The sequence below is a fragment of the Calidris pugnax genome, unplaced genomic scaffold (assembly GCF_001431845.1).
Source record: "Calidris pugnax isolate Ruff unplaced genomic scaffold, ASM143184v1 scaffold17, whole genome shotgun sequence".
In the NCBI taxonomy this organism is placed as follows: domain Eukaryota; kingdom Metazoa; phylum Chordata; class Aves; order Charadriiformes; family Scolopacidae; genus Calidris; species Calidris pugnax.
Genome location: NW_015090794.1, coordinates 11,801,013 through 11,822,540, shown reverse-complemented (window position 1 = coordinate 11,822,540; position 21,528 = coordinate 11,801,013). Strand labels below are relative to the sequence as shown.

The 21,528-nt window shown below is 44.5% G+C and overlaps 1 protein-coding gene across 2 annotated transcripts in view; it reads right to left on the bottom strand.

Moving 5' to 3' along the window:
• GSG1L (GSG1-like) overlaps positions 1-21,528 on the bottom strand; it is a 57,286-nt gene that overhangs the window by 10,217 nt on the left and 25,541 nt on the right. The window contains exons 3-5 of one of the 2 annotated variants that reach the window (XM_014936731.1): positions 14,591-14,743; positions 10,323-10,434; positions 5,505-5,672 (exon numbers count right to left, since the gene is read on the bottom strand). In XM_014936731.1, the coding sequence (XP_014792217.1) occupies positions 5,505-5,672; positions 10,323-10,434; positions 14,591-14,743 (433 nt within the window). The remainder of the gene's footprint in view (positions 1-5,504; positions 5,673-10,322; positions 10,435-14,590; positions 14,744-21,528) is intronic. The other variant, XM_014936730.1, reaches the window with a different exon arrangement.

Genomic DNA, 21,528 nt, shown 5'->3' with positions numbered 1-21,528 from the left:
TTTTGTCTGCTCTGGTACCTATGGCTGTTTGAACTCGGTTCACTCTAGAATCTCACCAGTAGCATCCGCCCGATGTTGGGTTGGTTTTGCAGATCAGAGTAAGGGCTCAGTCAGCAAGAAAAATGTTGTGAAATCAGCTGCAATGCCACAATGGGTGTTAATGGACAGCTGCAGGTTGGCAAATGTTGTGCTATGGATGAGTGAGCTGTGGAAGGCTGAATCTTCCAGATTTACTTGCTAAATTTGTATGTTGGTTTAACAGCACCTAATAAGTGAGATTTGCTTGACAGTGAGCACATGGCTGGACATCAGACTGGAGACAGGTCTGTGCTTATCTCTAGGGTCCCCTCTACCATTGGTGCCAGGGCAGGCAAACCTCCTTACCCCTCTCTGCAGTAGTGTTAGTTCCAATGGGACCCAACCCCCCGGGCCTCATGCAGCCTGACCAGCCAAGCATGGATTTCCAAAAGCTGCTACTCTTTCTCCTCTTGTCAACAGTAAAAGAGGGCAATGGGTATCTCAAGTTTTCTTACATCATAGAACCATAGAATGGTTAGAGTAGGAAGGGATCTTAAAGAACGAAGATCTTAAAGTCCCACCCCCTGCCCTGGGCAGGGACACCTCCCACCAGACCAGGTTGCTCAAAGCCCCCTCCAACCTGCTCTTGAACACCTCCAGGGATGGGGCAGCCACAGCTTCTCTGGGCAACCTGGGCCAGGATTTCCCACCCTCAGGATAAAAACACAGCTTCTCTGGGCAACCTGAGCCAGGGTTTCCCTCCCTCAGGATAAAAGATTCCTTCCTGAGATCTCATCTAACTCACCCCTCTTTCAGCTTAAAACTGTTCCCCCTTGTCCTATTGCTCTGCTTCCTGATCAAGAGTCCCTCCCCAGCTTTCCTGTAGGCCCCTTTTAAGTGCTGGAGGGATAACTTTTTGTTCCTTGCTCAAGGCAGTGACTCGCTCTCCATGCAGAGCTCACCTGGACTTGATTTCCACCCTTTCAGGTCCCCTGTCCCTGACCCCAGACTCCGGTCCTCACCTACTTTCACCCCAATCCTCTTCATTCCCTTGACCCAGGTCTTCCTCCCCATAGCTACAACCATCCTTGTTCCAGCAGCTGTGACTATTGTCCCAGGGTCTCCATCTGCCCCACTAACACTTTCTGCTTTCCCCCCAGCATACCAAAGAAGCAGAGAGGAAAGTTTTTGTTCTTTACCTGAAAGCAAAATCCACCAGAATTCTGGGAGCAGGGAAAAATGGTGGGGAGTGGCTGAAAGGGGATTTTTTAATATATAAAAAAAGGAAGGTGAGAAACTCGGGTCTTCTGCTAGCTGGGGTGAACTGTAGATGATGGACCATGCTTAAGGTCATATGGGACAAGAGTATTCATATGAAACAGAGCAGAAAGAAATCAAGAGGGAGGGAAGAGAGGTATCTATTATGAACTGACACCTAATAAACTAAAAAATTGAAATAGATGAGCAAATGTTATAGACAAATATTCAGGTAAAAGGAAAACCAGGGAAAAAGGGAGGACAATCAGTAACAGGACAAAGACTGAAAGCAGACATGCTGCAGATAATTCTACTGATAATTTTATAGAACACTTAATACATGAATAATAGCTCCAAGCCTGTATCATTTACTTGTTCTGCTTAGAGTTACTCTGAGGACTATCACACCTTTTATATCTGAAGAGCTATAATATCTGTTGATTTTATGGTGTGAACTACACAGTCTATTTTGTCTAGGCTTTTCAAGTATCCCAGGCCTGGGAAAGGAAGTACTTGTTGAATATAATGCCATGAATTTCTGATTTTTTAGCAGCTGTTTAAATATTTTCCCACTGATAGAAACAGTGAGATGCTCAGCTGTTGAGAGACAAAGTCTGTGTCTTTGTGGTTGGGGGCGGTCAGAGAATTTGTGTGTCTCTGTGTAAACTGTCCCTGCAGCCTGGTTGTGCTTTTGTGCAGATGTCGGGCTGGGGGCTGATGTGTGCTGTTTGAGGTGGAGTCAAACCAGGCTGTGGAGCAGCATTTGGGGTGTACACTTAAATTCATGGGATTTTAAAGGTCTTTCCTATGTTCCTCACAGCTGAGGCAGTTCTTAGGGTGTGGAAGTCATCAAGCAGCAGTGACACGGGCTGTGGGAGGGGAGGGGATGGGGTGAGCTGATGGAGGTGGCGGTGGGGGTCAGGGCAGCAAAGCAGGCACTGGTGGGGCTCATCCCCTGCAGCTCCTGCACATGGTGCACACTTGTCAAATTGGGAGCTCTCAACGGAGCATTTCAGCATCTAGTGCCTCTCTAGTAATTCCTCTGTTGTTATACGCAGTTACATGCAATTAAAATTAAATGAAATACAATGATTATGTTTGACAAAGTACTTGCAAGATTAGCAAGATTTTACTCTTAGTATTTTTCATAAAGCAAATTTCTTCTCTGGGAGCAGGGGCCCGTAGAATAATATTCCAACAAAAAACTTTTATCAGGCAAAATGGGGCTAAAGCTTTTCTTCCCTGTCTCTCAGAAGATAAACTGCAGCTGTTGGGAATAATGATAAAGCTTCAACTGTCACTGGAAATATATTGCTCTTAGAAAACTGCCTATTGCACGACGTCTGTTGAGCACAGAGGTTGGATGTGTGTGTACACTGAGTGCTGGATGTGTACGGAGGCAAAGGAACATGCAAAGAGGGTAGTGATATGTACAAAGTAGCTGGGAGGAAGAAAGGCTGGAGGGTTTTATTTATGAGATACGAGAAGGAACACAGAGGTGGAGGAGTAGGAGGGAATGTGAAGTATCCCTGGGTATATGCACAGGAAGGAAAGAGAATTTAAATTATTTTCTATTTGTGCAAAGGGAAGTTGTGTGTTTGCTGGGACTGCTGGTACCCACAGCATGGAGCAACACCGTGTGGCTGATTGATGATCCCCAGACCCCCTGCAGTCTCAGAGTATTCCTGGTCACAGTAGGGAAGCTGATCATGAATATGCTAACTTAAAAAAAGGAAGTATTGCTGCACAGCTTTAAATCTCTGGAATGATCCCATGGTAACACTGTCTCTGGGCTTCTTATTATGTACTCAGATACAACAATTAAAATAATGCGATATAAAAAAAGAAAGTCATAATCATGAAGTTTGGGAACAGCACGTGCTTGAGCTGTGTTTGCCAAGTGTGTGTGGAGGGGCTTGGAGGATGTGACCAACAAGTGAATTGTTCATGCAAATTCAAAATCAGCAAGGAAGCTGGAAGGACAGAACAAAATACACAGTTCAGTCGTAAAGCAAGTGGTCCCTGTATACTGGTCAGGGTGGCTCTGACCAGTATGCAGAGCAGTCACAAGGAGCAGGCTGTTCTGTTTGCACGTTGCCTAGTATGGAGCTTGTTTTGAAGGATGCATATAAAATAAGAGTTAAAAACCACACTGGTTTGTACTGGCCAAGGTGAGACTTGTCATTTGCCTTGCCTATGTATATTTTAAATACCCTGCTAGTTGCTTGGGCAAGTTCAAACCTTCTTCCCAAGAGACCTGAAAAAGCCTTGATGCTGCCTTTGCCTTGTTGTCATTCTTTGGGGCCCTTCCCCTGTTTATGCAGCGTGTTGGGGCCAACGTCTCTCACAACTAGTCAGACGTGGCTTTGATTGTAAAGTGTTATGTGGTATTATTTACACATGTGAAAATGGGGCTGTGTAATACAGCTCACAACTAGTCAGACGTGGCTTTGATTGTAAAGTGTTATGTGGTTTATTTACATGTGTGAAAATGGGGCTGTGCAATACAGTGAGTGCAAGAGGAACTGGAATCAAACCACACAATATCTATGTGAGATAAAGAGGGTTACTGTCCTCCATGCCATTGTTTTTTGCTATTTACTGTTGCAGAAAGGGCAGTAGTGGTACTTTATCAAGTTTCCTTAGCATTTCCCAATGTAACTCCACATACTCTCTTTGCTTAAAAATCTGCCAGTCTCTCACCTGCAATTCACACTGCAATAATCCAGTGAGTGTTTTCCCTCACTGAGTGTTGATTTCTCCCGAGGCACATGCTGACCCTTCCTTTTCACTCCGTTTGTTTTTTGGGTTTTTTTTCACACACAGAAATTTTAAAAATTCACTGTCATCTCCAAGTGCAAAATTAGGAAAATCATGGTTGTTTGAATAATTTTTCTTATCCTTCCAGACTGTCTGAAAGGTAGAGGGAAAATTTGGAAGTTGGAGGAGGAATAGCTAACAACAGAAACTATTAGTTAAGGTTGGGTAACCAAAGCAAAGTAATATGCATGGAAGTTCTCTAGTCCTTCCTGCTCAGGAGAGCTCCTCACTTTGTTGCTGAAATGTCTGATCATTTCAAATCTTCTGTCTCCTCAGAGCTTCCCAACCATCCTCTTCCACCACCAAGGAACAGTCAGATTGGTAGAACAACAAGAATGAATCCTTCTTCTGTTTTCTATCCCCCAAATATCTTTACATTATTTCCAAAACCAGGCTTTTGGTGAGGATTCTTCGTACTTATCAACTCCTCACTCTGTGAAGGAGTCCATCTCCTATGGAGTCCATCATACCTTCCCTGCTCTGTGAGGTCAATATTTGCGTGTTCTTTACTTTCTGCAATTTTAAGCAAAGCCTTAACCTTCTCACAAAAAAACAAGTAGCCCAGTGCTGCCTCATGGGCCAACTAAGAGTGCATGGGGTCAGCAGCGTGGTGGGTGGGCAGTGCGTGGTCCTGCTCTTTGAGGTCAATATTTGCATGTTCTTTACATTCTGCAATTTTAAGCAAAGCCTTAACCTTCTCACAAAAAAACAAGTAGCCCAGTGCTGCCTCATGGGTCAACTATGGGGTGAGCAGCGTGGTGGGTGGGCAGTGTGCGGCGACGGGCAGAGTGGAGGAGCATGAGGACTTAGAATCTATCTGAGACCCTGGTAGCAGCGTGGGTGGCACCGTGGGGATGCTTCTGCAGTGGGATATGATGTATGTGCTATATTTGTGTGGAGGAGGTCGGGAGGATGATGGGTTGTGTGGAGGAGCCTGGGGTGGGTGGTAGGTATGTGACTATGGAAGATGGCAACTCCAGAGTGGCCTAGTGGTGGCTGGAACATGTCTCAGCAGCCCTTAGGATTATTGGGAACAGCCTATTACATGTGCTGAGAAAGGATGGCTGCAACATTTGCTATATTCCCACAATTTTACCTTTCCAGAGAGGGAAAATCAGCTTGCGTTGGCAGCATAACTTCTTATGAATTCCTATGAATCAGATGCATACTGTAAGCACTTGTGAGTCTTGTGTTTTAAAGTATATAAGAAAAGGCAGGCACTGGGACATCACAAAATTTAAGAAAAAAACAAATCAAGGTCGATCTTTTGTGCTTGTCTTTAACACACATCTTCTCCAAGTATCTCAGAGGCTTCACCCACATGTGCTGAGCCGGGTGAGAGCCTGGATTCTCCGAGACTAGAGGAGTCCATGAACACCTCCACTGATCAAGCGACTGACTGCACTGACCTTTCTCTGAAGTACTTCATGGCTTCCTGGTCTAGGAAGTTCTGCTCTTCTCGAAAGCCCTGCTCAAAGATTTTGCGCTTGTGTCTGAACTCAATGACAGTCTTAGTGTAAGAGTTCAAGGTAGTGACGGAGGCCGCCATGCAGCAGGTGAAAGAGCCCCATGCCAGACTGTGGAGAGAGAAACCAGCAGACAGAGCTGGGTTAAGACAGCAGCTCACATTATATTTCTGACGCCAAGAGATACACATACACAGGGTGCGACGAGGCAGGTAAGTCTGTGGTGACAAAGCCCTTCTCCTCACCTTACCTCCAGTGGCCCGTGCTGGGCGAGGGGCTGGGCAAACCGCGGAGAACCATGTGGCAGAGTGATAACGTGAACACTCGGTGCACTCTGACAGAAGAGTCCAAGGCCTCTTGATTTCCCTTTGAAAGGTGTCAGAGCCTTGCAGACAAGTGCTAAAACCCATGGAGCAGTAATGACCTCCTGGAAGAAGTAATGCCCCAGAGAGCACCTCTTTTGGACCAGTGGAATTTCTCCAGTATCCATGGGACACTGACTCTGCACAACGCTACTGCAGGGATGGTTTCTATTCCATTTTTTATGCCTTCATCAGACTACTGTATTTCCTTCTTTCCTGCTTTGTGGGCATTTCTAACATTCCTGGCTTATGTCTGGTCTCTGAAAGCCTGACCAGAACAGAAGAGAGCATTTCTGTTTTGTGGAGAGACCCAATCTGAGGGCAGTGCCCAAGCGTGCAGGTAGTACCAGCCTGTCTTGGTCACCCAGGGGCAGGACACCTCCAAATCCCAACCAAAAGCATGGGGAGGCAGAGGGAGAAGGAAAGTGGAAGAAAAAAAAAGTGACTGCCCCAATGCCAGGCTGGAGCCACAGCAAGTGTTGTCCTGGGGTCTCCTGGCAGGGAACGTTCAGCTGGGAGCTGCTCTGCTCCCTGCTTCTCGACTGGGTTCCCCCTGGGTGCTTTCTGCTCTCCCTGCACCTCTCCCCTCCAGCCTTTACCTCGCCCATCTCAAGTTCAGGATGTGGCTGGGGGGAACTCATGGCCTCAAGGAGTTCAGGTGCTTTTTGAGCATGAAATGGGGCTACAAAAAAAAAGGCAGGGAATTGCTCCTTTTGCCTGCAGAGCTTATCCGCGTTCAGGCTCCCCTTGACTTCAGCCCATCTGCTCCAGCTACTTAGAGTTCACAGTGGCTTCCTAACGAGCTGGGATTAACTTTGATCATGTGTGTTGGCTACAGTCCTTACCTGCGCCTCGCTTTCACCTTTTCTATAACCAAATTGAACGTTACTATAAATTATGCAGAACAGAAAGAACACAGCCACAGTAGCATTATCTTATAAATACACATTATCAACAGAGCCCTCAGCATGAGCTGTTTTCCCATTCTGCAAAGGATCTGCAGACAAGGAAACAGCTTCTCGTTTCAAATTAGGCAAAACTTGAAAAAGAACACATATTCATGAACTGAAAAATCTGGAAAAAAAAAAAAGAAGTGGTTCAAGTAAACAGAAATGGCTCATTTCAATGATTTCAAAATTCAGTGCATAACAAGTCCTTCAGGGACTCCCATGGCAATGAAGTGTGTGGAGGCAGCCCTTTCCTCCTCATTTCTGAACCCGTTTGCCAGATGCAATCGAATGAGAAGGGAGTGTAGTGAACCCTGGGGTGATGAAGTGCCCTTAGGTTCCCATGGTTGGGTGGAGAAGTGGAAAGGAAACTCGTGCTCTGTGCGAGTGTCCAGGCACAGGGAAGGCTGGCAAGTGTCTTCCTCCTACTCCAGTGTGTGGAAAAGCTCCAACACCTCCAAACATTTCCAGCTGGGCTCCTAAACAGTGTCACGGAAGAAGCCAGCTGAAACCACGCTCTTCGCTGTGCCTGGCTGGTGCCTGGGGAATGACATACGGAGAAAAAACTTGTTGTGAAAGTTTCTGGTAATTTCTAATCATTAACTCAGAAATGCTGAAAGGTTCAGAGAAGGAAATACAGAATGAAGACACTAATGTGACCTCAGGTCTGGCATTTGGCAAGTCATAATAAGACAATTAGGATTTATATGGTTTAGTTTTTATGGCCCTTGGTTAAATGTTATTTATTTTTAAGTGTAAAGAGTGGTTCTCCCACCTGTTAAGACTTACATCCTATCTTGGGTGAAAACCTCTTTAACAGCAATGCCCCTCCGTGCCAGCTGTGCCCCAGCTGTGGTGGGACTGCACCTGTAGTGCTTCTGGAGCTGAGCTTAGGGCTGTGCTTTCAAGTTCCTGTGTGGCTCAGGTTTTTGTATTTGTTTTCTTTCTAGAGGGGCCCAGCTTGAACATTGCCTGATCCTCAGAGCCACCGAAACCCCCTGCCTGGAGAATCCCCTGGCCCACTCCTGGCTTGTGCCAGAGCACAGCCCAACCTCATGCTTTGCCAACGGCAAAGGGGTAAGATGACAAGCAGTGGGACATCTGAGCAGATCACAAGCAGCCCCTCCTCATTTTGAGGAGGAGTATTTTTATCATTCCCTTCAATAGAGGGGAAATAGTGACAGCAAAGACAGTTTTCCCGTTGGCACTTGGGAAAGGAAAGGCAATCTAGATCTCTTGGCCATGGGTAGGCCATTTTCTGGCCCCAGTTTTCAGAGGTGTCACAACTCTCTGTGCTCTGACAGGTTGTCTGGCAGGATGCTGCACTGGTACTTTTCACAGAAGGCTGTAAATAGTGCTGATGTTTGCACTACTGGTTCATGGATATTTAAAGCTGGTGCTTCAGGCCATCACCTGAACCCAGATGGAAGAGAAAGAAATTCCTGCGAGTGCAGAGTTTCCAAACTCCACCAGCAGTTGGGGTGGGCAGTTCAAGGAAGGAGTTCAAGTCTGGGCGATGCCAGGGGAGGTTGTAGCTCTCTAGTCCTTACAGCAGCGGTGGTTCAGTGTTAGCTGGAAGGAAGGAGCCTTGGTTTTGCTGCATTTGACTTTCAGACCTTCCTTTGCCAGGTTGTTACAAGTCACTGGCGTGGCGTGAGGAACCCCATGGCCTTCCTCAGGCTGCTGAGCACCACTGCAGGCTGGAAACACTGCCACTGTTGACACCTGTCCCAGAGGAGCTGTGACTGGGCTGATGTTTGCACCTTGCCCAGTGTCCTGCATAGGTAAGTGTGTTGCCTTGGAAGGTATTAGGGGAGGGAGAGAGATTACCCAATCTGAGAAGCTGCTTTGTGACAGCAATAGCTTTATCAGAGCTCAGCTTTAATGAGGGTGAGCCAACAGCCGCTGTACGGAGTGAAGCTGAGGTCCCTCTTCAGGAATATGGGAAGAGCTGAGCTTGCTCCCACACGTTTGTCTGCTTGTTGGGTACCTCCAGCATCCTCCAGGGTCACTCCTGCTCTTTAAAGCAAAGCCTGCTGTGCCCTGGCTCCGGGGGGAGCTGCAGGAAGGGGGTGCAAGGTCTGCTCTGGGCCCAGAGCTGCCATGGCAGGATGGGGTGCTGGGCCCCCAACAGCTCAGAGCCTGGGCAGGGAGAGGGGAGGGGGGGGCTCCCAAAGCCCTGTGGCACCCACCAGCCTCTGGTGCCCCTTCTGAGACATGGGGACTCTTGGCTTGCACAAGGTGAAGGAAAGTAATCTAATGAGTGATATATCATGCCAGACATTTAACAGCCTTCTGAATTTTGAGTATTGCAGCAAATTATAAAATAGATTACTAAAGACAAATGAATAGAGAATATGCCGATTATTTAGATACATTAATCATTATACAATTGATATGACAGAATTGTTATACATATTTATACAAATATTATAAATATATTAATGCATTAGATTTAAATGTTCATTATTATATGCAGTAAATATTCATTATTAATACACAAAAGAAGCTGGTTTTTTAAATATAATGCCATTTATATTTTGTAACATGTTACTAAAACGTTGGTAACTCCTCCCATGAAACACAGTATAGTCAGGGGAGAAGGAAAGACTAATAATTCCCTGCAGTGCTGTGCTTAAGAAGTATGTGTATTTATTTATTGGTGTTAGTGAAGGTTGTTGTCTCTGCTTTGAGATAGAATGAAAATAATATGTGATATTTAGAAATTAAAAAAAAAGAAAGTATTTTCCCCAGCCATCTGAAGTGGCTGGTGCCTCTGGAGGGGTGTGAATGTTGTTTGCAGGTATTTCTATTCTCTACAGCATCCTGTTCTTGTTAAGCTTCTTATAACCTTGCAAGCAATATAATATAGTTGATGTATCTTGACCAAATAATTTTTATGTGATTTTTTTTTTAGAAGATACATGGGAAAGGTTAAAAAAAACCCCAACAAACCAGTCTCCAAAATGTCATGTCCAGTTTTCCCAATTCTTCTCCCCACCATCCACAGGGAAGTATCCTGGTGCCAGGAGCACCGTGCCTTCCTCTGCGGCTGTGTTAAAATTTGCACTGTAAGGTTCAACTGAGACATTAATTAAAAACAAAACAAAACCAAAAGAAAAGCTAAAAGTCTCTGAAATGCCATGGCAATTATGTACCTAAATTGAACTTTAATGAGGGTGCTCAATCTGTGTTGGTAATTGTGGCTGCTGTTTATTTACAAATGCTGTGTACCTGCTGATAGGCACAGCTGCTGCTGCTGCACAGTCACTGATAACTCTCCTCTAACACCTCACCAGTCCTACGGCCCTGGTGGCATTTTGCTCCTGGCATTTTGGCAGCTGGAAATTCACATGTGTGTTCCTGGAAATTTGAGATGGTACGTACAATCTCCCCACAGACTGATGGAACGACTCGAAAATGAAAAGATATTAACTGGTGGTGACACTTACCAGAAGGACCATCCATAGTCCCACGAATGTGGTCGCCAGTCCTCTGGCCCAAGGCTGACTGTCACTTGGAAAACTTGAGTATACATCATGTGTGCCACCATCCCCAAGAGACCTGAGAAGCAGGGATTATAACAGGAATTTTTGTGCTAATGGTTTTTGGTTTTTTTTTTAATTTTTGAGATAGCTACTGCTGGAAGTGCTTTGAAAGCTCCAGAAAAGTCTTTGTTGTACTTTTATGCCTCCTATTCTACTGTGGAGGAGGGAGCTGCATGGGCAGAGGAAAGGTGTGACTGAGAGCTCATTACTTCACATCATACTGAATTCTCAATTAAGAGAAGAGTTAAAGAAAGAAAGTCGTTGAAGAAAACGTTGCACAATTAGCATCACCACCAACCTTGCTGCTGCAAAACAGGGGTAATGCCACCCACGAGCTATCTCACTTAGCCCAGCACAGACAGGCCTCAGGTAAGAAAACAAGGAGAGAGGCTTCTGTAGGCAATGCAAGATTGCAGGTGTTAAAGCCAAACAATGACATTTTATCTGAACAGTTGCTAAGATTTATAAATTTGAACACTCAGAAACCACTTGGAAGTTATAGAAGGAAGTTAACTTAGCATTCCTGGTGACGCACAGGGAGAGGATACCTTAGAAATACTTTTGATGGTAGAATGTTGATGATGCTTGCTTTTGTGACATCGTTATATTTTGCTGAGATAATTACAACTGGGTGAAGATTAGACTGTAGTAGAGACTCTGCTCACCGCGATGCTGAAGAGCAGGGCTGGAGTTGGATCACTGAGTTTGCTCTGCCAACTGGCTGGCCAGCGTGGTTCTCCAGCTTCAGCAGAAAAAAAATGCCAGAATTTCTACATCTAGACATCCTTCTGAGGAACATCAAACCCCGCTTTCCACAAGTGGTGGCCAGTAGCAGCTCTGACGCTTGGAGAATTTTCTAGCTACAATAATTCGGGATGTATCTGCTTTAGTACCCAGGCAGCACTGAGTGACGCTCCCAGCCAAGCTCCCAGTACGCAGGGGCTCAGGCAGTTGGCCAAACCATCTGGCAGGATCTTCATTTCCCAAACGGACCTTGGACCTACAGATGCCAAAAGCCCCTTGTGCTGCAATGATGGTTCAAGGCACTTCAAAATACTGATGTTCTGCTACAGTGAGGTACAACATGGGCCCACGTGCTACACTTTGCTCCTTAACCAAAGTTACCGTTTCCTGATATCTCTGACCACCTGATTTTTTCCACAGTTGCCCTTCCTCCATATGGAAGATCCTGATTTTTCCTCCACAGACCCAAATTTTGGCTCTCCTTTCCCTTCTGACTTTCAGAGTCTAAAGCACTTCATTAGTCTCACCAGAATGGGGATGATTCAGGGCAGTGCTGGGGGAGGGAAGTCGGGGAATGTCATGTTTGTGTTGTGGGTATGTTAAGCAGGACCTTCAGCGAGACAAATGGCCTATTTGATACAAACAACTGCAGAGGCTGGAAGAAGATGTTTTATTACCAGAAGCTGCGGTGGTTTGCTCAGTGGCTTCGTGTTGGTGTGACAGACTGGGAAGTCAGGAGGTGGAAAGTGCAATTCACACTGGAAGAAATGATATTTCAGCAGGGTGGGCAGGCTAATGGGAACACAGGAAACCAGTACACACCTTGCTTGTTTCTGGCTATATTTAATTTTCAGAATTCATAGGGAGCTTGCTGTACTTATTATATCAGTGGATTTTTTTCCAGCTGACAGTTATGGTGTTGATCTTAAAAGTTGGGGGTTTGCTGTTCCTATACCTACTGTCAGTAATTTTTCAACCTTAATAAAATATTACAGACTGCCCTGAGCCATGTCACAGTCACTCGGAGCCATCAGGAGGCTTGACACGGCCAGGACTCCTTTCAGAGAAGCTGTTCTGCTCTGCCCTGCAAAACCTTAATGGGGTTTCAGCAACGTTACGCTGCGTGGGAGGCCAGGATGGCAGTCCCCTGACGCAGGTGAGTAGGAGGTCACCAGCAAGTCCTGCTGTAACACTGGGATCACAGTGGAAATGTGGCAGTTACTGTTTTTTCTCCTTAATGGGGAGGAGGATCGGGGGCGGACACGTACCTGGCTGTGCTGTCAGTGGCATTGTGCCATCTACAAGCGATAGCAAAATGAGTCTGTCTTTCATTCTGCTGCTTCATGCACTTTTGCTTTGGTTTGTTCCTGATGACACCCATCAGTTTGGTCTATTTTAGATATGCTTTGCCAAGCACTCCGTGGGGATATCCTAGGATATTTTATGTTGTACATTTAATAGTCACATGTTGGATAAAATGGCCTGCCTGTAACATAAATCAACAAATGCTGTATTTACAAGACCATCTTTTCCTTTAACTGGCTGCTTAAGGCTGGACAAAGAGGACAAAATGCCTGTTTGCCCACCCCTGGGGTCCAGGGCAACGGATGCTCCCAGGTGGAAAATCCTGCTCAAATGGTGGACTGGAGTGACTGGGAGTGCAGAAACACTCACCGCTTACAGCTGGCTTAAGATCATTAGCCTTGCAGGACCAGAGCTGTTTCTAGGAGAGCTTAAGGGACTTAATTTGGGAAATACGATATATTTTAAAGCTTTTTCAGATACCTTTACTAAAAATACTATTTATGGAATATATCACATTAATTAAAATTCTGTATTGTAAATATTCCAAAAGAGACTTCTTATATAAGTTGTTTAATTTGTAGAAGGTTATGAAGAATACCAAAATGTCAGTGTTGTGGTGGTTTTTTTAATGGCTCATAAGAAGTTCAGTAGCAGCAACAAGTGGCCAGGCTGTGAAGAGTAATTTTTCCTAACCTTTAGATGTTGAGCTATGAGAATTTGAAGATCCCATTGCACTTTTAGGAGGGAACTCTAGCATGAATTTAATGAGAGGTGTGTTGCTCCAAGGCAAAGCCCATTTGTTATCAGATTTCTGTAAAGCTGTTTCATTATAAATATGCCAAGATTAAAGAAATATGCGTGTCTTCTTTCCTCTGAGATCTGTGTCACTGAAAAAAACCCAACTAGCAGGGGTTTGGGTTTTTGGTGGGGTTTTTTTTCTTCCTATTTTTCTGTCCCTTTTCTCTGTAATATTTTAAAGTTTATATTTGGAACATCATGGCAATGGACTTATAAAGAGGAAAGGAAAAATAAAAATAGAAAGATGTGTAGGAAAGAAAATTTCATAAATCTTACAGAACTTAAAACTGCGGTAAATGGTGACAAGAAAGAGAACCAGTATGGAAATAATTGTTTGAATGCTGAAGAATTCCACATAGTTTGATTTTGAAAATTGAACTGATTTTTTTTAAAACCCAAATTACATCCAAAGATGAAAAATATGCTTTGGCAGTTTTTACTCAATTTTTTTTTTTTGGTCCTTTCAGCTCCACTTCTAATCTAAGTTTTATACCACTAACTGTATTTCACAATTTGTAGCTATCCCTGAAGATAGAAAATCGTTTGCAGAAATGTACACTGCATGTTATAATCTCTTTCAGCTTGAAATACAGTGGAATAAAATGCACTTTTATTGTAGAAGTTCTTTCTGCCAGAGAGGTCCATGCAGGAGCGCTCACAAAAGCCAGCTGTGCCTGGTTGCTTGTATAAATCCTGGGGAGTTTTCAGCCGGCACAGAAGTGAAGGGGCACTTAATTGCATGGATAGATTTGATAACTTCTTTTAGGGAAGTGAATTTCTCAAGTTCATTCACTGAAGGGCTCCAAGTACCGACCGAGCGTGAAAATAGCCTGAAACATTTGTTCTGAGGGACGTACGTGTCCCCAGATTACTCTTGGGGTTGCTCCAAAGTGAGATTACTAGAACGCTTTTCATTCATAATTTTGCTAATGAACAACAAGATGGGGCTTCTTTCTTTGCTTCGAAGCATCAAGCCATCACCTACTTTTAGGATTAACAGAGAAAGAAGAATTTGCAATACTATTTGGTTTTCCTTTTCTATTGGATAATCAGCGTGGTGATACTGAAGATGAAGGCTCAGGCTGTGGGTGTGGAATGGCTGGATGGGCCAGGGGAGGCTAATTCCTGGATTGCCCTTCTGAAACCAGGAATACCTACTTCTGCTTCTCCCAGGCAAGAGGCAAATTTATCATGTGGTCTTTGTGTGATAAATGCAATAGTTAAGTGGGGATAACAGAGTCTTGTAGCCCCCAGTTTTCATTCTTTCACAATTTAAGAAGTTTTGTCTTGGCTTCTCAGGCAAAAGGGAAAGGAAAGGTTCATACCTGAAAGGACAGTGAAGACAGCAGCAAAGGCATTTAACTTGAGCCCATCTATCACACTGCTTGAATGAAAGAGCTCGAGGCACATAAGGCTGAATCCAACGACTAACAGCATGATGTACAACACCTCGGATACCACCGACAGCCACAGGACACCTGCAAGGAACAACAGAGCAACCCGCCGCTTACTTGGTAAGTACGTTAAAGAGGTGAAGTTGGTAAAAATTAATTAGGAAATCAGGAATATCTAGGAGTAATTGTGTAATCTGAAAGTTTAAATTTAGCAACCACCACCCAAACTCTGGAAAAATAGAAAAAGTGGTGAACAAAGATTTGAATAACGGCAGGGTGGTAAAGAGATTGCAGAAAGAACAAGCTGTTGCCGGCTTGGCTAAAGGACCTCTTTGGGTGTATCTAGAACCTCTTGGCTCCTATGACCCAAAGCATAGGACACAGAATCCATTTTCCAACCCTATGTCATGGTTTAGATGAGCAGAATCAGTCGAGGTTTTAAAATGCTTATCTCAGTGTAGTCTCTCTCCCAGAAACTGGTGTCCTGCAGAATGGCTGTTCTGAGTCAGGGCGTTGGGAGCGGCTGCACAGATCTCTGTCCCTGGGACTATACACAAAGGCTGCCAGGATACCTGTGGGGTGGAGCCAGTTATTTATAACATGCTCAGTTGAAGAGCTGCAGTTACCAAACTTGGGCTGCCTTCTGTTCTCTCAAGCCCAAGGTACAACCCCCGGGTGAAGGGGGAGCTGCTGTGCCCCGTTGGACCCACACATTCTGCAGGATTTTGGGTCGTGCACAGGTGAGTGGTTCTGGCAGCATTTGGTAGGGACCAGCGAGACTAATTCATCCACTGTAGATATTACATTGGGAAATCTCAGCACAAGTCTTCTAGCAGGATCTGCTGAGTCTTTTAAAGTCACCAAACCACAGGGTAAATTTGAGAGGATGCTAACACGATAATATTGAGCCCCTGCCAGATTTCCAATTGCTGTTTCAGCATGTGAATCTGCTAGAATTCTTCAGTACATTTGCTCACCTGATTGCTAGAGAATTCACCTGGAAACAATGAGCAGTGATGGAAAATTTCAGCCTAAGCAGTTGAAACATGGAAAGTTAAGCATCTGAAGACAATGGCTTATATTAGAAAACGTTAGCTGTAACCATAGAGACTGCTACAGGCTTCACTTGGATTAATACATTCTCTCCTCACTATCAGAATATATATGTGATAATGCCTATGGTTGAGCTTATCAAACCACATATGCAGACTCACTTTTATCGAATAGTTGAGTGTCCTCTTAGTGACCAGGATGATCTCAGCTTGCATTTTGTCTGGGAACGTGTCTTTTTATAATTGCAACTAATTAATACGTGCTATTAGTTGTTGGTACCATATCTGACCTTTTGAGTTTTTAAACAATACTGCAGAGAGAGTAATAAATAAACCCTTTAATTCCTCACAGTGACTTTCTGTGTAATATTGCATCCATCAACAGCAAACAGCTGGTTATCTCACTCCTATTAGTCAATTTGGTATCGGGGCAACTGGCACACTCTCCCGAAAAGAAATACGAGTGAGAGCCAGCAAGGGTGTTGTTCTGAGATACAGCAGGATTAAGAAGGGATTTTGCCTCATTTTCTCACAAACAGAAGTTTCTATGACAATGAAGTTTCTCTGAGAATGACGAAATGTTATGAGTTGGAAAGAGTTAGATTATGTAAACCTGACCTATCAACTGCGGCAGCAGAGAGCTCAAACTAATGAGCTCTAATTCATAAATGTTTCAGCCCAGATTTAAAGAGTAATGTACAACATATCTGCCCATTTTGGACTCTTGAGGATACTCACTGCTGGTATCTACACACAAGGGCAGTGCTGGAGCAGTGACTGCAGCTCCAGACTGTGGTGTGGCTCTGCTTCCTGGGGTGAACAACTGCCTGAAGGGTCAGGCTCAGAGAGTTGTGGTCAGTGGGGTAACATAACATCAGGCTGGTGGCCAGTCACTAGTGGTGTTCCTCAGGGCTCTGTTTTTGGGCCACTTCTCTTGAATCTTTTTATCAATGGCCTGGACACAGGAGTTGAGAGCACATTAAGAAAGTTTGCTGGTGATACTAAACTAGGAGGAGATGTTGAGTCCCTTGAGCATAGAGAGCCTTAGAGAGAGAGCTTGGTAGATTTGAGTGCTGGGAAATCACCAACCCCATGAAGTTTAACAAGGACAAATGCTGGATTCTGCTTCTGGGATAGAGCAAACCTGGATGTGTGTATTGACTGGGGGACAAGAGACTGGAGAGCAGCCCTGCACAAAGGGAATTGGGGGCTCGGTTAGTGGCTTGGGGGTTCAGTTGGTGCACATCAGCTGTATACAAGTGTTATTTATTGCCCACTTCTGAAAGAGTGCCTGAAGCTGGATGCTGTAGACACAAGTGTAGTGTGCTCAAGAAATAGCAGGAAGCTGAAGAGATGCACATGTGTCTCTATGGGGAGGGCCCACATTAACGTGTCCAGACGGGAAGTGAGGGGATGCTGCTAGAGGCAGCCTCGGGCACACTCAGAGCCACAGGAGTGCTCTGGGACATGAAGGTGGAGGGTATGGGGACTCGGGTGGTGTTCCTTATCTTGCTGGTGAAGGAGGAAGGAACGCTGACTGGCTGCTGTCACAGGGAGTGTTTTGGCTTCTCTAACCACAGGGTGCTCTGAGGAACAAGGACTGCTGAGAGGAATGGGATCCACCTGGTCAAAAGGGACAAGAGTGGTTTTCCCAGCAGGATAACCTTGCAAGGAGATGTTCAAACCTGATGTGTTGGAGAAGGCTTGTCATAATTTGAAGAGCTGTAATGGCATGGGGGACAGTGAGGAAGCATGAGGGGGCTGGAGCACATGGTGTACAAGGTAAGGCAGAGAGAGCTTCACCTTCTTATCTCATAGAAGAGAAGGCAAAGGTCTTGTTGTCTACAGCTGCCTAATGGAAGAATATAGATGACAAAGCCAGACTCTTAACGTTGAACAGGGGTAGGATAAGACAAAGTTTGCAACATCAGAGATTCCAGACTGAGCTAAGCAAAGAGGTGGTCAAACACTGGAAGAGGGGCCCAGTTTTGCTGTCCTGTGAAACCTTTTTCCAATGAGACACAAAGACTGGGTGAGTTTCCCGTGGAAGGTATAAACAATTCTTTCTTCTTTTTTGAGCCCTGTTCCTCTCTGAAAAGGAACTCTATGTCTAACTCTCATGTCTTATTTCGTGGTGTACACTGAATATCTGCTCTGTGCCTTTTGGAAATGCGTTTAATGTGGGGGAAGGTAAGTCACACCTGCAGTGTTTGCATAGTTCTGAGTATGTCCTGTCCTGCCTGCTTTGATTTTGAATTTCATCTGAACTAATAACATCCAGAAAATGCAAGCTATATCTGGATTTTGCATCTTCCTGTGGCTTCCAGAAGCAGAACAGTTGATTCAGGTTATTAATTCAAGAGACAGTGTCTTTCTGTTCTGTGCTGATGGTGAAGTGATCTCCCACTGTTCTTCTCTCAACATGAGATTCATGAGGCAGTCACTTGGCATCACTTACTTCCACTTACAATCTCTTACAGCCTCCTTCCTGCAAAGAAGAGAGCTCCTTCTCTTCAGGAGACCTCAGTCATTCCAGGTGACAGGGAAGAAGCTCTCCAGAGGACTTTTCTCTTTTCCTGTCTTCTCTGCTGTCACCTTTTCTGTCTGTCTTATTTCCCACCAGCCTGTTTCCTCTGCTCTGGGGATTTGTCTGCCCTAACTCAGCTTTTGTGAAAAAATCTCTTCTTCAGAAGAGTCAGCACTTGATTCATTTGGAGACTCCTACCTGGCTGGCCTGAGTTGTCTGTATTCTTATAAATCACCCTCTTTCTCTCATTTTTTGGTCTTTGTCCTGTTTGTGCTTTTTCCTTGCCTGTTCATCAAACTGACTGTTACATGTGCAGGGAAGGGGCTGTGAGTTTGTGCACAGAGCTCAGCTGGGCTGTGCCTGTTATGTCAAGGACATTCCTTGTTAATTCAGAAAGTTTTCGAATTCTGAGCTGCCTTCTCCTCACTCTGGGCAGCATTTGTCAGACAGTGTGTCATCCCTGCTCACCTTGTAGGAAATAATGCTGTGACATTGTGGCAGCAATGTGAGACCTCCTAGGAAAGGAGAGTCTTTTACTTTAAAACAAAACTAAATCAAAACTGATTTCACTTACAATCCCATACACACATTCTCACAGGCATGAATATGTACGAGGAGTCCATCCAGCATGCAAGCTCCAAGATGCATGTATTCAGTCAATCTTTCCAAGATTCCCTGAAATAATAGAGGATGGCAGCTGTCGAGTCCTCCTCGTGTCTTCTGGGCTTTTCGTAGGTTAGCAAAGATGTGCTAGGTTTGCATGTTCCTTTTTGTCCCATCTGGAGGCTGACTGTGGTCTGTCTTGCTGTTCTCTCATGTCTCTGTTTCATATCATGCTTTACCTGTTGTCCTGTAGCTCCCAGCCTCATATCTGAGAAGCTGCAGGTAGATTGGTACTCAGATCCTGGTGACCCAATAATTTCAGTACCATCAACACCTGACATTTTAATGCACCTTATCCTGCCATTTTTCACTCTGATGCTTCTACACCAACCAGTCTATCACATCCTTGACAGTGTTGCTGACAATTACAGAGTTATTTTTGTTTACTGTGGGCCACTTTGGGTCTTTGCTCATGCCCTGCAGATATTATGCTGTGTGTCACAGGTGGGATTGTTCTGAAGCTGAACACCACAGACTGTGAAGCTGTTCCTGGAGGTAAAGGCATCACCATCTTCAGGAAAACCTCCTTATGAAGCAAACACACTGGAAGTACAAGACCTGGGCTGAGCTGCTCACCTGGAACTTGAGATGGCAAAACTGGGACTCACTGAAAAATTTCGTATGCAACAACTGACATCATAGAACTCCAACCTCAGAAGGAATCCTGTCACCTTCATATCATCTGCACTCTCTATGTCACCAGCTTTGCCTAAAATGTGAAAACATAGCCCTGCTGAAAGCATATTTTTCATCTGTGTTTCTGTCATGGTCCAGCGATTTGGATTTCACAAGATCAGTAAATTATTTGGGACATAACTGAAGTTCTTCATGTCTCTGGGCTACTGTTATTTCCTCAAGAAATTGTGTTCTCTGTGGAGTTCATGGTGGAAAGCATCAGTGCCACCTCCTCATGGACTTAGCCACTGACAATCAGCATTGTTACGTGCCAAGGAAATTCATTTTCCGCAACCCCGGGTGAAGTGAACATACTCTCCATTGTGCCTGAAAAGGCAAGGGTTACCCACCCCATTGCTGAAATGTCAGGAACTCAAGCACATCATGAACCATCTGACAAGATCCGTTCCTTGCGTTGCTGTCAGGCAGTGGAGGGCAGCATCAACATTTTGAAAGATTTATAGCTACTGAGTGCAATTCTGCAAAGCTGGTGATCATGTTAAGTGCATCTGCCAGAGACAGCGTGTTAACAAAGGGATGTTGCAGACAGTTCTGAATGAATGAACCAAACTGAATATTTTCCTGACAGTGAGGTAAAGGAACTTTACCTTGGCCTGCAATGAGTCTCAGGGCTCAAGAGTTCTTTGCAAAACTTGAATTTATTTTAGCAGCCATGATCACCAGGGAAGGCACTGTAAATGAACACACTATTACCTCTCACCGAGGAGCACTCTGAGTCAGGAATCTCCAAAGCTGACTTTCCTTTGAAATAGGAATTCTGAAAAAAGCCATAGAAATTCTGCTTAGAAGAACTCGAGGCATTGTACCATGTCAGTGAATTCCTGATTAAGGAATCCAAAGAACAGTGTGATTAATGACTTCCAGGAGTTTTGAGCTGGGAGTTGGACTAGATGATCTCTATGGTCCCTTCCAACTCTAGAAATTCAGTGAAATTCAGTGAAATTTTGACTGTTTGGCATCTAAGTTGAGTACAGATGTGAAACTGGGGTAGCTGCTGCTGTTGTCAGAGGTTATGCTGTTGGTACGCATCTGGCCTTTTTCCTTCAGAGTAAGAAAAATGAAGGACCATTCACAATACCCTGAGCGAAAATCCACATCAAAACATCAAGTATGCTTTGTTCAAATCCACTGCAATTTCCTGGCACAAAAAAGCAGCAGTTGCCGAGTCCAACTTTTCTGTGAGAGAGCTTCTGACCTCAAGAATGTCAAGAAATTACTGACATGCTCTTCTGTGTTCTTTCCCCACATCATGGAAAGATGATTCTTAGTTGTCTTTTGCTGCATTATTAAAGCCATTTTCAGATTCATTAGCAATTTGGACTGAAATACCAAGAACTTGGATACCATCTGAATGAGGTTATGTGCAGGATGATAAAGAAACATTTGCTGCTGTTTCTGGAACCATAATTTCAATTACTGTTGTGCTTCTGAGATTAATACAGCCAACAAACCAGTTCTAGAGAGTTGAAATACACATCTATACCCCCAGCCGCCTACATTCACATGCTGCCACCGAGTTTTATGTTACATATGTATGACTGCAAACTTGTCAGCAAATCGGAAAAGTTTCTTTTTGGTGCCAGCTCAGTATGCCAACAATTTCTGATGCCAGATTGTGAGGTCCTATCTCCAGATGAAATAATGATATTGAAATCCCCTTCTGGCTACTTCTCCGGGCTGGTCAGGTCATGAAAATGACTGTCAAAGATCCAATATTAGTACGTGTTCTCAAGGCAACACTGAAGAGGTGGCCAACAGAGAAATTGCTGTTAGAGTTCAAAGCATTTTTAATCCATAAACATGAGCTGTTTGCTCGTAAAGGATCTCTTCTGGGAAAATCATAGTGCTATTCCTGAAGGAGATTGCTGAGTCATGTTAACTATGTTATATGCAGCATAGGCAGGAACTGTGTGCATGGAAATGTTAGTCAT